Raw genomic sequence first — 14,120 nt, forward strand, 5'->3', positions numbered from 1 at the left:
GCGAAATGGCAGAGGCCATTTCAACCGCCTCGCTGATGTATGCCCTCCATTCTGCCCAATGCCTTGCCCATATGTGTTGTTTGTGATGAAGGCAGTGAATTACAATGAGATTCTGGTGATCAGGGATGAGCAATAGCCTTAGGGTCGTCATGAGCCGGTCCTCAGACCACTTAAGTTGGACAGGTGGGATAGAGTTTTCCCTTTTTAAAAACAGGAAACTTGAGATAAACTGACTTCAGCTTAAACAGAAATCTGTATTAGAAACAAGAGCAGGATCCATTTTCAGATTTTATTTTTCCCAACCACTGTGAGGTTTTGAGAGCTGGAGCTCAATCAGTTGATGGCCCAAATCCCTTAATGAAAACATTTGGGAACAAACATGCAAGTAGCAGTTAAAGCCAAATCACCTTATTTAAGGCCTAGGACCGATCTTGTTTTACGCTTCCATGCATTCACTAGGCCGGCATTTCTTGAACTTCTCCCAGGGCAGAGACTGCTTCTAGGTGCTGGGACACAGTGGCCCAGCCATCCAGGAGGTTCCAATCAAGTGGGGACAGACCAACAATAAACACACAAGAAAATGTCAAATGGAGATAATGTTCTGTGAAAAAAAAAAAAAATCCAAAGAGGTCAACATGATGGAAAATGCCCAGGTTAGGAAGATTCCATCAGTGGTCAGAAAGGCCTCTGGGAAATAAGTATTCCCATGACATGCAAGCTGAAGACAGAATGACAAGAAAGGGCCAGCCACATAGGGAAGAGAATGTTCAGGCAGAGGGACACACTTAGGTTTTCTCTGGCCATGAGGTGAGAGAGTATCTTGTCAAGGACTAGGAACATGGCTTGAGTGGTACTGGAGGGTGTGTTGGGTGTGGAAGGGGAGGGGTGGGACTGGAAAGTGAATGATGGCAAGAGAAAGAGGCAGAGGGTCATTTCTGAAGAGCCTCGTTTGCTCTGGTTCCGCAGTCTGGAGTTTAGCTCGTGAGCAGTGGGAACCACGAGAAAGACTGTAAGCAGAAGAGAGAAGTGAGCCGATGTGAATTTGAGGAAGAACATCACACCGACTGTTCTGCAGCAAAACTGCCCCACCCCAAGCCTCCAGTGGAGGCCTGATTAGAGCGAGGGTCAGGGGGATGTGGAAGGAAGAAGGCAGTTTCAGAACTCCCTGGATATGGGGACTGAAGGACTCTTGGGTGTCTGGCTTGGGCCATGGTTGCAAAGGTGGGGGTGCTCTCCTCTGAGACAGGAAACCCTAGTGAGGAGTAGGTGTGCATGGACCGCTGAGGGGTTCTGGACATGGTGAAGCCGACATACCCATAGCCTTGCCAGCAGGGAATATGCAAAAAACAACTGAACGTGTGGCCAGGCCAAGAGAAGAGGAACATGTTCTGAGGAAGCAATCAGATGTTAACAAAGAGGAGGAACACCAGGAAAGAAAGGTTGAGGTCAGATTCTGAACCTTAGCCATTTGATTTTAGGTGATATCATTTTTTTTGGCTTCCTTGCCCATCTCCTTTTCAAGATGCTGAAGAGTCATTTCTGCCTCTCCAAGCTAGTCTGCCCCCACCCTTTTGAAAAGTTGAAGCAGAGTTGATTTATAGTGTATAGCAAAGTGATTCAGTGTGTGTGTGTGTGTGTGTGTGTATAATCAATATATATATATATATATATTCTTTTTCATATTCTTTTCCATTATAAGTTGTTACAAGATATTGACTATAGTTCCCTGTGCTATAAGTAGGCCTTTGTTGTTTATTTTATATATAGTGGTGTGTATCTGTTAACCCAAACTCCTAATTTACCCCTCATCCTACTATCCCCTTTAATAATAAGTTTGTTTGCTATGTCTTTGAGTCTGTTTCTGTTTTGTACATAAGTTCATTTGTATCCATTTTTAGATTCCACATCTAAGTGATATCATACAGTATTTCTCTTTCTCTGTCTAACTGACTTCACATAGCATGATTATCTGGTCTGTCTCCATCGTGGCTTCTCCTGGTCTCCATGATGCTTGTAGCCAGTGACTTGTCTCCTCAGGGGCTGCCCGCTTCCTGTCACGTGGTCTTGTGTGTGTGTGTGTGTGTGAGATGTGGTCTTGATGCTTGTTCCTTCTCCTTGGCAGCTCTGAGGAACGAACCCCCCAATGATGGCTCTGAACACCACTGATGAGTCAGGCATCGCTGGGATCTGGCTGCAGCCTGGTTTTAGGCCTGAGCCCTGAGTCCCCTTGCCATGTGATCCAGGCTCCTTTCCCTCATCAGTAAAATGAGGGGACTGGCTTGAAGAGTACTTTGAGCTCAAATGTTTTCTGATCCTAAGTTGTCTTGGCCCACAGGGTGAAGTGAGTGGCCTCTTACAGAACTGGCAGTCAGAGCTGGTACAATCGCCATCAATACCTGGGAGAGAATAGTTTTTTGGTTCTTTTGTGCAAGGCCCTGTGGAGGCTGGGTGGGCTGCACCTGTTCAGCTTCAATTAAAAACACACAGAAGCCTCCCGCTTTGTTTTTCAAACCTTGACCGTCTGACTGAACACATCTGAATTCCTTAGGCTCCAGTGAAGGTGTGAGGAGGTGCCAGTCCACAGGCCCCATTCTACCCCTTCTTCCACTTCCCAATTTTCATTTATTGAGGGTAGGAGAGATTTCAAAGTCTTGGAAAAATGAGGGGAGACCCTACGTCGGCTTTGAAGCTGTGGGCAACAGATTCCAGTGCACGTGATCTATTCCCCATCGAGGGCTCCTGAAAGTCCCCCAGATGCTTATGAGCCCTGGCATCATTTCTCAGGAGCTGAAGCAAGAAAGTGGGTTTGTCTGTGATGAAGACAGTCTCCCAACTCTCTGCGGTCATCCTGAAGCAATCTTCCCTCCTCCAGCCAAGACCAGAGAGAGTCAAGCTTTCCAAATGGGGCCTTGTTCGGGAATGTCGGGCCGCTGTCCACTGACCTCAGGGTGGGCCTGTGCACAGGCCTGAGGCAGCATCCGTCCCCACCCGGGGGGCATCTCCAGGCTCAGGGAGCACACAGGGTGAGCCAGGAGGAGGCAGAGGTGGGCTGAGAGGCCGCTTAGCAGCCGTGGAGCCAGGAGGATCTGGGCCAATGTAGGATGGGACGAGTCTTGTGGTCCTGCTGGCTCCGGATTCAGTGAGGGTCTTAGAGGTGAGGTGTGGAGGTGGGGGTGAGGGGCTTCAGCCTTGGGGCCAGAGGCCAGGTGACTGGGAGCGCTCTGACTGCATCCCAGTGTCCCAACTGGGGTGGAGGGGCTCTCTTTTATGGATTCTGCCAAGTGTTGGCTCTCCAGGAAGGAAGGAGGGGGTCCCCAGGAAGCAGAGGCAGCCCTCTCAGCAGTGTTCACACTGTCCTCCTCTGGGCACACGATGACCAGCTCCACTGCTCCCCCTTCCTTGGAGCCAGGCTCTTCCCTGGCCTACCTGCGCCCTGGCCTCTGTGGGTGTAGGGTGAACTGAGATGAGGTTAGGGGGGTAACTTATGCCCATTTAAGATAAGGGTTAGGGCTCTGGGACTCCTGAAAGTTCCTGAAAGGTGATCTCCCCTAGAGGCACACATTAGCAGCTGGATACAAGCACAGGTCCTGACTGATGGGAAACCCCATATTGGAATTGGCAGCAATGGCAGAAGTGGCCTCTTGGTGGAGGACTGTCCCGGGAGACTGGTGGTCAGAGCATGTCCATATCCCCTTGACAGCAGCCCCCCGGTCACAAACCTTGGCCTGTCAGTCCATCTTCCCCAGAGGGCCCCTCCAGACCACAGCACCCCGTATTCTGCTCCCCCTCACACCAGCACCCCCTCCCTGCCCCCATAGCTCCACCCTTGGCCATCAGTGTTGGTGCAGTGAGCTAGGTCTCCATCGCCTAATGGCCTGAGTCTCTGCTGGAATCATTGACATTGTAGGCCTCAAACTCAGGTGCCTTCAGGGTCAGGCAGGTACCTCAAGTGTGGGACAGGGCCACAGGCATAATAGCAAGGAGCGGCAGGGCCCGAGTTGCTATGTGCGTTCTAAGGAAATAAAAGCATTGCAAGTAAATTCAAAGTAAGCCATCGTGTTGGCCGAGCAAAACAAGGCGCCCCAAATTGCCCACCTCCAAATTAAGTCTTCTACTTTTCTCTCTCAGAAAGACTGATGTAAAGGCAGAAACCAGGAACCATGTCTGAAATTTTATTTTATCCCCTCCTGTGCCTACCAGAGCACAGTGTAAAAACAATATATATTCAAGTTCTTCTAATAATTGGAGTATTCAAATTAAAATTAAAAGAAATAAAAAATTGAGTTCCTCGCTCATACCAACCACATTTCAAGTGCTCAGTAGCCAGATACAGCTAGTGGCTGTCATTACTGGACAGAGCAGATCTCAAACTTATCCTATGCTTTCCTTATCCATCCCATCCTGTGATTCTCAGGTTCTTAAAAGCCTAACTATGAAAGGTTAATCATTCTTACTATTTTTCAAGCTGATGCCACAGTGGGTTTCTTCATAGGCTGGTTAGGGTGTTAGACCTCTCGAAGTGAAAGAAGCATTCAGCAACCATACCTAGCAATGGCAGCTTCCCTTTTAGCTTGGCTTCTAGGACCTTCTCATTTGATGTTTTCATGTATGTAGAATAGTCCCACATGGTTACCGATGCAGCTGTGACGTATACTGCTGGCCACAGCCAGCCCTGGAATGGACCTCTCTCTGGTTGATGTGGTGGGAGCTTAAATGGGAAGGCACCATGAAGGGCCTGGGCTGCTGTGTTTTTTGGGACCAAGCCCTAGGAAGTTTGCTAAGTTCTTAGTGCCGAACTCCGCATCAGTGTCAGCTTGCCCTTTGTCTTCCTGTCTCCACATGTCATTCCATTGCTTCCCTTTACCTTTTGGAAAAGAGATGGAATGAAATTCCAGGTCAGACAGACTCAGGGTAAAGATGCAGCAGTGAGGTTAGCATCTTGTAACTCAAAGGCAGCAAAAGTACTTTAACAAGGCTCAAAGGAGAGAGCCAGAGAAAGTCAGTATAGCATAAAGACTTTGTTCTGTTTTTGAATGATATCATCTCCCAACCATTTCAAATTCAGGAGAATGAAAAGCTATACTATTTTACACATTGATGTATCTCTTATTTATACTTCCCAAATGAAAAAGATTAGAATTCCAAGTCTGACCATCGGGTCCCATTACTGCAAATTTTTTGGCTGGTCAGGTGTTTGAGCCTTCTCATTGAGTGGGCACACAAGAGAAATGACTTTTATCCCTTTCAAATGTTCTCCCTTTTCCAAGTTGACTACTTAACCTTTTTGCCAGTTTTCTCATTCCATCATATCCATTCTCCTAATGTTGGACTCACTCAAGAATCCTGCATCTGAGTGCATGATGTCATTTCTAATAAATCTGACAGCAATTGGAAAGCTTCTGGAATTTCCTTATCTGAGGTAGCCAAACTAAATAAACCTAATTCCCATCCATCAGGATCTCATTGAAGGCTAGCACCATTCTGGTTGAAGTGATTTCATGCTAAATGACATGAGAATGACATGAGAAGACTGTTTTCCTGGGCTCCTTATTGAACTGGATACCCTACTTTTCTGCCTGCAGGTCCACACTGCAGAGTGTCAGAGGAGCCAGGAGTACACAGTACTGGCTGGACACAAATTGCCTTTCAATTCATACACTCAACTGTTAGGGTCAAGAATTGCCTAAGACAGCAGTTGTGCCACCATCTTGAATGCATTCGGATTTGGAGAAGCCAAGTCTTTTCTTTTCTACAGCCAAGACCTGTAAAGGAGCTAGAGTCATTAAAAGATGGGGAAAAAAAGAAGTTAAATCATAATGTTAGAACTATTAGGAACCTTGGAGATTATTGCTGTCTCTCTGTCCGGAATGATCTTGCTCTTAAGGTCATTTTAATGTTCTTTCCTCTTCTGGGTAAAACATAGTTTTCTTTTACTAAGGATCCTCAAGAAATCGTAAGTGAAGCATTAGCTAATTCTAAAGCTACAGAAAGCCCCAGTGGTTCTTCCTCCCTTTTCATGCCCAAATTCTCTTCCACCTGCTGACTTCGAGGTTTATGCTTTCAGCATTAGACTCCATCTCTACATAAAAGTTCCACCTGAAACACTCACCAAAGCAAGCACCAGGTATTTCCTGTGGGTAGCTGGGACTTCTGTCCTGGTCTTGCCTCATGATTAACTTGGGTTTGGATGTGAATGATGAGAGATGGTGAGTCTGCGCTTTCCAAGGTAGGATAATGAGTTCCCTAACGTCTATCATTGGGGTAACCAGCATAGTGGTTAGAAGGCCAGGCTGTACCATTTACCACCTCCAGGGCCTTGAACAAGTTATTTAACCTCTCTGTACCTCAGTTTCCAGACCTGTAAAGTGGAGGTAATACTAGTATGTACCTCATAGAATTGTTGTGAGAATTACAGAGCATTTAAAATAATGCTTGACACCTACTGTGTGTGTTAGTCACTCAGTGGTGTCCGACTCTTTGTGACTCAATGGACTGTAGCCCACCAGGCTCCTCTGTCCATGGAATTCTCCAGGCAAGGATACTGGAGTGGGTTGTCATTTCCTCTTCCAGGGGATCTTTCCAACCCAGGGATTGAACCCTGGTCTCCTGCATTACAGGCAGATTCTTTACCGTCTGAGCCACCAAGGAAGCCCCTAAGATGAGTTTCCACTAGGGAAACATACCTACTAGGTGCTCAATAAATACCTGCTGAATGAATAGGCTCTTTGTTTTATCATGATTATGTAATTCCCAGGAGGAAACTCGATGTGGTGGCTTCAGCTTTAGTGGGCAATCTGAGGAGAACCCTATTAAGAATTGCTGTTTTTATTCTCATGGCAGGCCCAGATTGCCACACAGACTCATGTGCAGAGAGTTCTCAGTTTATAAAGGAAAGGAAAAACAACTCAATGTCTCAAAACAAAACAAATGATGAAATCTGGGATGAGACGGAGATGGGGATTGACATCTTACAATTAAATTAAGGCATTTCCACACAGCAGTTTCTGGAGAGAGTTGAGCCAGGCCTGGGTTTTTTATTTTCCTAGCTCCAGACTCTGACTGGTTGAAAGTGTTGAGTTTCCACTTGGATTTGAATGAACCACAAAAGGAAAACAGCTCATCCCCCCCACCCCCCCACCCCACCCCCGCTTTTTTTTTTTCCAGCACTCCTCACTCTTTCCTCCCTTCTTGGCTTCTTTTCCTGGAACTCTGCTCCAATACAAGAAACCAAAATGGTGGCATTTCCTTGATGAGAGCAGAGACTGAGTCACTGTGGAGCTCTTTAGGGGGCTGGAGTGCTCCAGACATTGTTCTTGGCTGATCTCTGGATGAAAAGCAGGTCACAGATGGGGGAACTGAGTTGTGCTTTATCATTGATGCTCCCCATTTCCAAGGTACCTTCCACAAACCTTGGCATTAAGCCTGGTGGGGGTGGGAACAGCTGTGGGGCCAGGCAGCTCCAACTGGGGCCCCAGTGGGCCTTTAATTTTCCCCACATGTGCACTCAGGTACAGGGATGCAGCAGATGGGCAGGGAGCAAGCTTGGGTACTGATCCCAGGACAGGAGCTCTGGATAAATGACGGTGGCCTGGGCAGCAAGTTTTGCTCTAAGGGGAGAGACTGAAACCAGGAGAAAAGGCATTCACCCAGCTTTTTCCTGAAGTGCCAGGGGGAGAACAAACAGGTTAGCGGTGAATACAAAATTAGCTTTGAGCCAGTCTCCAGAGTGATTTGACCCATTTAGGAGTCATTGAGAATAAGCCAAAGGGAGCTCTGTAGCCTGCATCTGAATTTGTCAGGGTTGAGAAGGAAGAAGGGATGGCCCACCAGGTGGCTGGAGTCCTCTAAGTCCCTTGTTCTGGAGTCTGAGTGACTATGGCTGGAACACCTGAGAAGGATTCTGGGACACTGACTTTGGGCCAACTCCTGGCAGAACTTACCAAGCAAATGATAACTCCTGCAGTTTCGTTGGTAATCGGTGAACCTACTCAGGGGCCCTGGTCCTTGAAAGGACCATATCAGGTTCTGAAACCTCCTTCCAGGTTAAACTCGTCTTCAAGACCCTTGTGTAAATGGTAAACTCGGACCAAGTCAGCAAAGAGGGTAGAAACATGAGGGCTTCCGTGGGGAACAAAGCCACACAAGTACTGAAGCTGACTCCACTCCAGCCTAGAATGGTGGAGTTGGGACTGGGTGCTGTTGGTGCCCTGCCTCTGTCTTCTCCATCAGCTGGCATGCTCCTCCTGCACTGAGAGTATCCCCTCCATACAGCGTTTCAACAAGAATCCCCATCACAGACTTTGCTTCTAAGTAACCCAGCCTAAGGGGGGCTCCCAGGTGACTCAGTGGCCAATGCAGGAGATGTGGATTCAATCCCTGGGTCAGGAAGATCTCCTAGAGGAGGGCATGGCAATCCACTCTAGTATTCTTGCCTGGAGAATCTCCTGGACAGAGGAGCCTAGAGGGCTGCAGTGCATAGGGTCAAAAAGAGTTGGACACGACTGAGTGATTGAGCACATAGCAACCCAACCTAAGAGAGAGCCGGGGGAAGTGGGGCATTTCAGAACAGTCCCAAACTTGACTACACATCAGATCACCAGGGCAGCTTAAAAATACAGATTTCCAGGCCCTACACCCAGAGATTCTAATTCAGTGGGTCTAGGGTGAGGCCTGAGATACTGTGGTTTTCCTGAGTACATCCTTCATCATCTGAATGCAGCCAATCCTTTGACCTATGAGAACCACTCCTTCTAACTCATGGCATTTATTTCCTTCCTTAGATCTTTTAGCAAACATTTATTGATCAAGTTCAGGAACAAACCACACAATCTGTCAGAGATACTAAGAAGTGGAGATTTAAGTAAAAGGATCCACAGTTCTTGGCAAGTGTCTTGAAGTCCAGCATACTATGCTGACTCTCAGAACTTTTTAAGCGAATTGTTGTATCTTTACATTTTTTTCCCCTCGTCCTGCAGTGTAAAGGTCTGTCTGGTTGGGAAAAGGGAGTCTCTCGCGGCACTGAGTTGCCATGGAGCTTTCCAAAAAGGGACATTTGACCCAACTTGGAATTTAATTAACGCTTCCCAGTCACCATACTCAGAAGTGTTAACCTCCTAACCCCTACCCACTGTGTCACCAACAGGCCTAGATTTTCAATATTATTGGTTATGTGGATGATTTGGTGATGAAATTCAAAGAGGACCCTGTGATAGGAAGACTCTTGATCAGGTTTTCATGAAAGACATAATCCTAAGGAATTTTAAGCAAATTGATTAAATAGCTGAATGAAGATGGTTCAGCCTGATGCAGAATAAGGGAACATTTTGGGTTTTAGTAACGGTAATGATGACAGTAGTCATAAGAATAGCAGCAAAACATGATTGCTAAGATTTGTTGGAGTGCCCACTATGTGTAAGGCCCAGCACTGATTACTTGGTCTGCATTATCTTTTTAATCCTCCCAGCAACTCTTTGAAGTAAATATATCCATTGGGGATTAACAAAGGCTTCAAAAAGATGGAACTTTATTTTTCTCTTATGTGTAAGAAGTCCAGGGCTAGTCCAGAGACCAAGACTTCTCCCAGCTCTTGGTTCTGCCACCCATGTGGCCCTCATCTTCTCAGTCCAAGATGGCCACTGGAGCTCCAGCCATCACATCACTGGCCCAAACAAGAGAATGAAAGAAGGGGCATGTCTCTTGTGTTCTAAGGAGACTTTTCAGAAATGCCACACCACAGTTGCTTTGATCTCATTGGCCACATAGCAGCCCCTAGTTACAAGAGAGGCCTGGAGATAGAGCCGTTTGGTTGTCTGGCAATGGACCCAGTTTAAAAAATTGAGGTTGTATGAATTCGAAAGGGAGGGCACACACGGAAGATCTGATAGGAAGTGAACAGTTTCTGCCATAGTAGGTAATGCTTTTCTCACCATTTTACAGATGAGGAATATGAGGTACAGTAGACTGGCTGGCTTAGTCGTGTTCATAGGCAGCAGGGTCACGGTAGGACTGCAATCTCTCTGACTCAAGGCTCCCTGTTTTAACTACTACTTCCTCCTACTCCTTCTGCTATTTTGTAAAACAGTTGTGTTTCCTTAGGGGTGCATTCGTTCATTTCGTGTTTTCTTCCCAGTGTGCCTTTTACCCTCTTTGTGTAAATCCCAGCCATGCTTCACAGTTCATCTCCAAGGCCCCTGAAAGCCCTTCCTTGCACCCCCAGCTGCTTTTTTCATTCAGTAAAGATTTATTTCACACCTACTATGCACAAGGCTTTGTTCTAGGCACTTGGGCTCCATCAACGCAAAAAACAAAGACCCCTATTATCTTAACAGGTGTGTGATCTTGATCAAATTCTTTAAGCTTTCTGAGCCTTGGTTTCCTCATCTATAAGATGGGAATAATAAAACTCACTGCATAGGGTTATTGTAAGGGTTAAATAAGCTATTGTATGGAAAACACAGTCCTTATTGCATCATTACATTTTGAAAAGTAGGACCTATAGCTATTATTAGGATCGGTGTTGTTCTGAACATGTCCGTCCTGCCCAGTAGACTATAATAGACAGGAATAGTAGCCAAGGCCTCTGTTATCACCCAAATATCTTGCTTACCAACGTGTGTGTGTGTGTGTGTGTGTGTGTGGCAGGGGTGCTTAGTAAATGTTCGCTGAGTGGATACAAAGGGTCCTGGAGTAGAGAGAACTTCGTCTTTCCTTACGCTGCTGAGTTAGGAAACTGAGAAAACATCCTGAGCCCCAGAGGAACTTTTATTTTTCCCAGTTTAAGCAGTGAGTTGTGGTGGGTGGTGTGCTAAAGAAAAACAAGCCTGACGAAATGGAATACTAATCTCCTCCTCATACTCTCCTGGAAGGCCCCAGAAAGAGCATGCAGTTCTTTTCCTTGCAGGATTTGTTCACCTTCTCTGATAGATTGCGTGTGCCAGCCAGCCCTGCTGACCCCTTCTTGTGTTGCTGCTGTCTCCTCATCCTGTCTTCCCTGCTTTTCTGTGGTCTCTGCTGCCGGTGCGAATAGTGCCTTGTGTTCCGTCCACAGGAGAAAGTTCGGGAAGTCCAAAGGCACTGCACATGTGGGGTCGTGGGGCTGTTGTATTCCAGTCCCACTGGCATCCCCCCACGCAGACCCAACCAGTGAGTCCTTCAGAACTACACGCTGGGTTTGCTGGCCACCCCACTCCATCCACCTTGTCTTCTCAGTCCAGCCTGGCCCTCGGCCCCCGCTGCAAAGGTGAAAGGCAAGTTCACAGGGTGCAGGCCTTCTTTCTTCCCTGACATCTGGTTTGATTCTGGGCAGCTAAATAGTGGCTTTGCCATGAACAACAAAAGCTAATTCACTGTGGTTTTTAAACACCAAGTGCAAATATTTTTCCTTTTCAGCTTGGGGTCACTGGAAGGGAAAAAACAGGACTGAGAAGGAGATTAACCTTTTAAAAACTATTATGACTTCCCATAGAAAATAAAACAACGGCCTCATTTCCTCCCATCCGTGAGTCTTTTTATGAGTGATTGTTGTTGGAGGCAAGACTGGGAATCCACGGATTTTTCAATTCTGTCTCAGCTTGGGTCTCTACCCAGAAGCTCACCAGGAGTGCTTTTAAGGGCCCTCGCGAATTCCAGCAGAGCTCAGGGCCACCCTCTTTGCCTTCTTGCTTGTCTGTCATCATCCCTGGCTGACTTTTCCTCTTCCTTCTTCTCCCCAGCCCTTTGATTTCTTCCCTCCAGAAGGGTTCGAGGAGGTGAGGGCCAGGCCCGCCCCTGATGCTGCAGGTGCTTGCAAGGCTGGGGAGTCTTTCTGTTGATTGGAGCGGTCCTGGTGTACCCCAGGGCTCAGCGCCCAGCAGTTCCCCTCAGACACGAAGTCACCCTTCTGGCTCTCACTCCACGTGGCTATGGAACAGAAGCGAGGGGCTGACACCGTTAGTCGTTTCAGTGACCTCTCTGGACTGCAGGGCCAGCGCCCTTCTCAGTCTTTCCCTCCATTTGTCTCCTTTCTTTCCCTCCTCCCTCCAGTTTTTGCACACTGATTCCGTTGCTGGGCTCAGCTGGGAGGTGAAGTGCATGCCGTGACAACATAAAGGCTGTGAGGGCAAAGCGGTGGAAGTCTCTGCCTTCTCCCTCTGGTGCCAAGAAGACGCTCTCAACAGACCCCAGGATGGTGGATGTTTGTGAAAGGGCTTGGGGCGCTGTTACTGTTGTTATTGGCATCGCACGAGTCTAACGTGTTGATACAGGTGGTGTGTGCGTTGGGGGTGGGAGGGGATCTGAAATTGATTTGCAACCTGCAAAGAGCAAACTCCACTTGTGTGCTGCCCCTCATCCTTTCAGCGGGTGTGCAAATATTTGCAGACCTGTTGAGCAGCTCAGCCTCACACCAACCTAACGTTTTTTCACAGCCAAGTGATCCTGCCCCAGCCTAATGAGAAGAAGGATGGAGGAGGGGATGGGGATGCTGCGGGGCTGGCATGGGGTGATGAGATGGGGTGTGTTCCTTATCATGACTGGACAGTCACCCCGGGGCTGGGCTGCCTTGGCTCCCTGGCTGTTAGCCTTGGGCCGGCTTCCTGTGTCCAGCGGCATGCTTATGGTTTCCATAGCCACGTGGCTCTTGGCAGAGCTCCTCCTGAGAGTCTGCGTTTAAAACCAGCTCCCAGGTGATGCCAGTGCAGCTGTAGAAAGTACCGGGCCTTCTGAAGTCCTCCCGGGCCGAGGAAGGAGAGTGTGGCTGAGCCCCTCCTCTGCAGACAGGGTGTGGCGGAGGCTGCCCCAGAGTCCTGATTTGCCATTCAAGTGAACCCCCGAGGGATTAGCAGCTGGCCCAGCGCTTGCTTGGGTGAGACCATCTCCCCCTCCAGGGGGGAGTCCCGGAGGCAGCGCAGATGTCGAGTGAGAATCTGCCACCCTCCTCACCGAGGGTTGCCCTCCCTCGCCCTCCCACCCCCCTGCTCTGCCTGCCGACTTAAGCAGATCAGCTTTCAGCTCCTGGGACTCCAGAGGGCTTTGGATGAAAGAAAAGGCCCGGCCTCAAGAAGCAGAGCGGGAATCCAAGCATGCCTCTCGCTTGCTGCATGCCCAAGAATGCAGGTACTTGGGGGTTTGCAGCATTTCCTGGCAAGACAAAGGGGGAGGGAACCTGGGGAGGCTGGGCCGAGGGAGCGTGGTTCTAGCAGTGATTCATCTTCTGGGGGGAGTGAGGGAAGAGCAAGGGGGGGCCGTGCTTGACCTGCAGAGATGACCCTCACTTTTGTGCTCGGCAGCTCCTGAGCTCCAGGCACTTGGGGTGGTTCTTCCAGGCTGGCCAACTTGGCAACTTTGTGCTCCTTCTGAGGTGCTGGACCACTTAAGACAGAGAGGACAAGGTTTCTCCCTCCTCCTCTTCTGTGCCGACCTTGGCCTGTCTTCCAAGAGGGCCCAGAGGGTGGCCCGTTGGGGAGGAGTCAGGGCAGCATCAGCAAGCTCCGGTCTGGGTGGCTGAGGAGGCCGCTGTGGGCTTGGCCCCATGTCCTGCACTGGCTAGCACTGCATCTGGCCTGCTAGTCCGTTGCTTCTCCTCCAGCACCTTGCCCCCTGTCTTGTTGGAATTCTTCAGTATCCTGTCCTCATCCTGAGATCACAAGTAGAGGATTATGTCTCTCCCAGTGGCCACCAAACAGCCTTGATCTGGGAGTCCTCAGAGCCAAGTTCCCCAGTGTCATTTCTGTTCCATCTGCAGTGGCCTTAACCCACTCTCGGCCATCTTGACTTCTTTGGTCCAAACCCCCTCTTCCTTTTAGTTCTTTGCCACATCAGCTCGGCCACACCAGTGAACCCTGTTTGCAAAGTGTCGAACTCTTTGCAGTATCTGTCCTGCACCATGGTTAGTCCTTCCATTTTAACTCGGGCTCCTGCATGGCAGGGATGGGGCCTTTTTTCTAGAGATGCCACCACCGTGTCGGTCACCGTGAGTGCAAGGCAGGGTGGTGTGCTGGCTGAAGCTGGCACTCTTCTCAGCCTAGCTAAGCCACCATAGTGCTCATTTGCCTCCACTGGGTCTGTGGAGACTGGGGCAGTGCTCTGTGGCCACGCGTTAGCCTAACCAATGTGGTCATCTGCAGCCTCACTCATTGACAATG

At 48.7% G+C, this 14,120-nt stretch overlaps 1 protein-coding gene across 19 annotated transcripts in view; it reads left to right on the top strand.

The window, feature by feature from the left end:
* NHS (NHS actin remodeling regulator) overlaps positions 1–14,120 on the top strand; it is a 502,026-nt gene that overhangs the window by 379,876 nt on the left and 108,030 nt on the right. For 2 of the 19 annotated variants that reach the window (XM_086386804.1, XM_086386805.1), the window contains one exon: positions 12,976–13,092. The exons of the other annotated variants lie outside the window; for them this stretch is intronic. In XM_086386804.1, the coding sequence (XP_086242930.1) occupies positions 13,059–13,092 (34 nt within the window). In that variant the 5' untranslated portion in view covers positions 12,976–13,058. The remainder of the gene's footprint in view (positions 1–12,975; positions 13,093–14,120) is intronic. 19 annotated transcript variants of the gene reach the window in all.

Source organism: Bos grunniens, chromosome X (assembly GCF_055505025.1).
Source record: "Bos grunniens cultivar Pamir isolate PY7600 chromosome X, Bosgru_T2T1.0, whole genome shotgun sequence".
NCBI classification, from domain to species: Eukaryota; Metazoa; Chordata; class Mammalia; order Artiodactyla; family Bovidae; genus Bos; species Bos grunniens.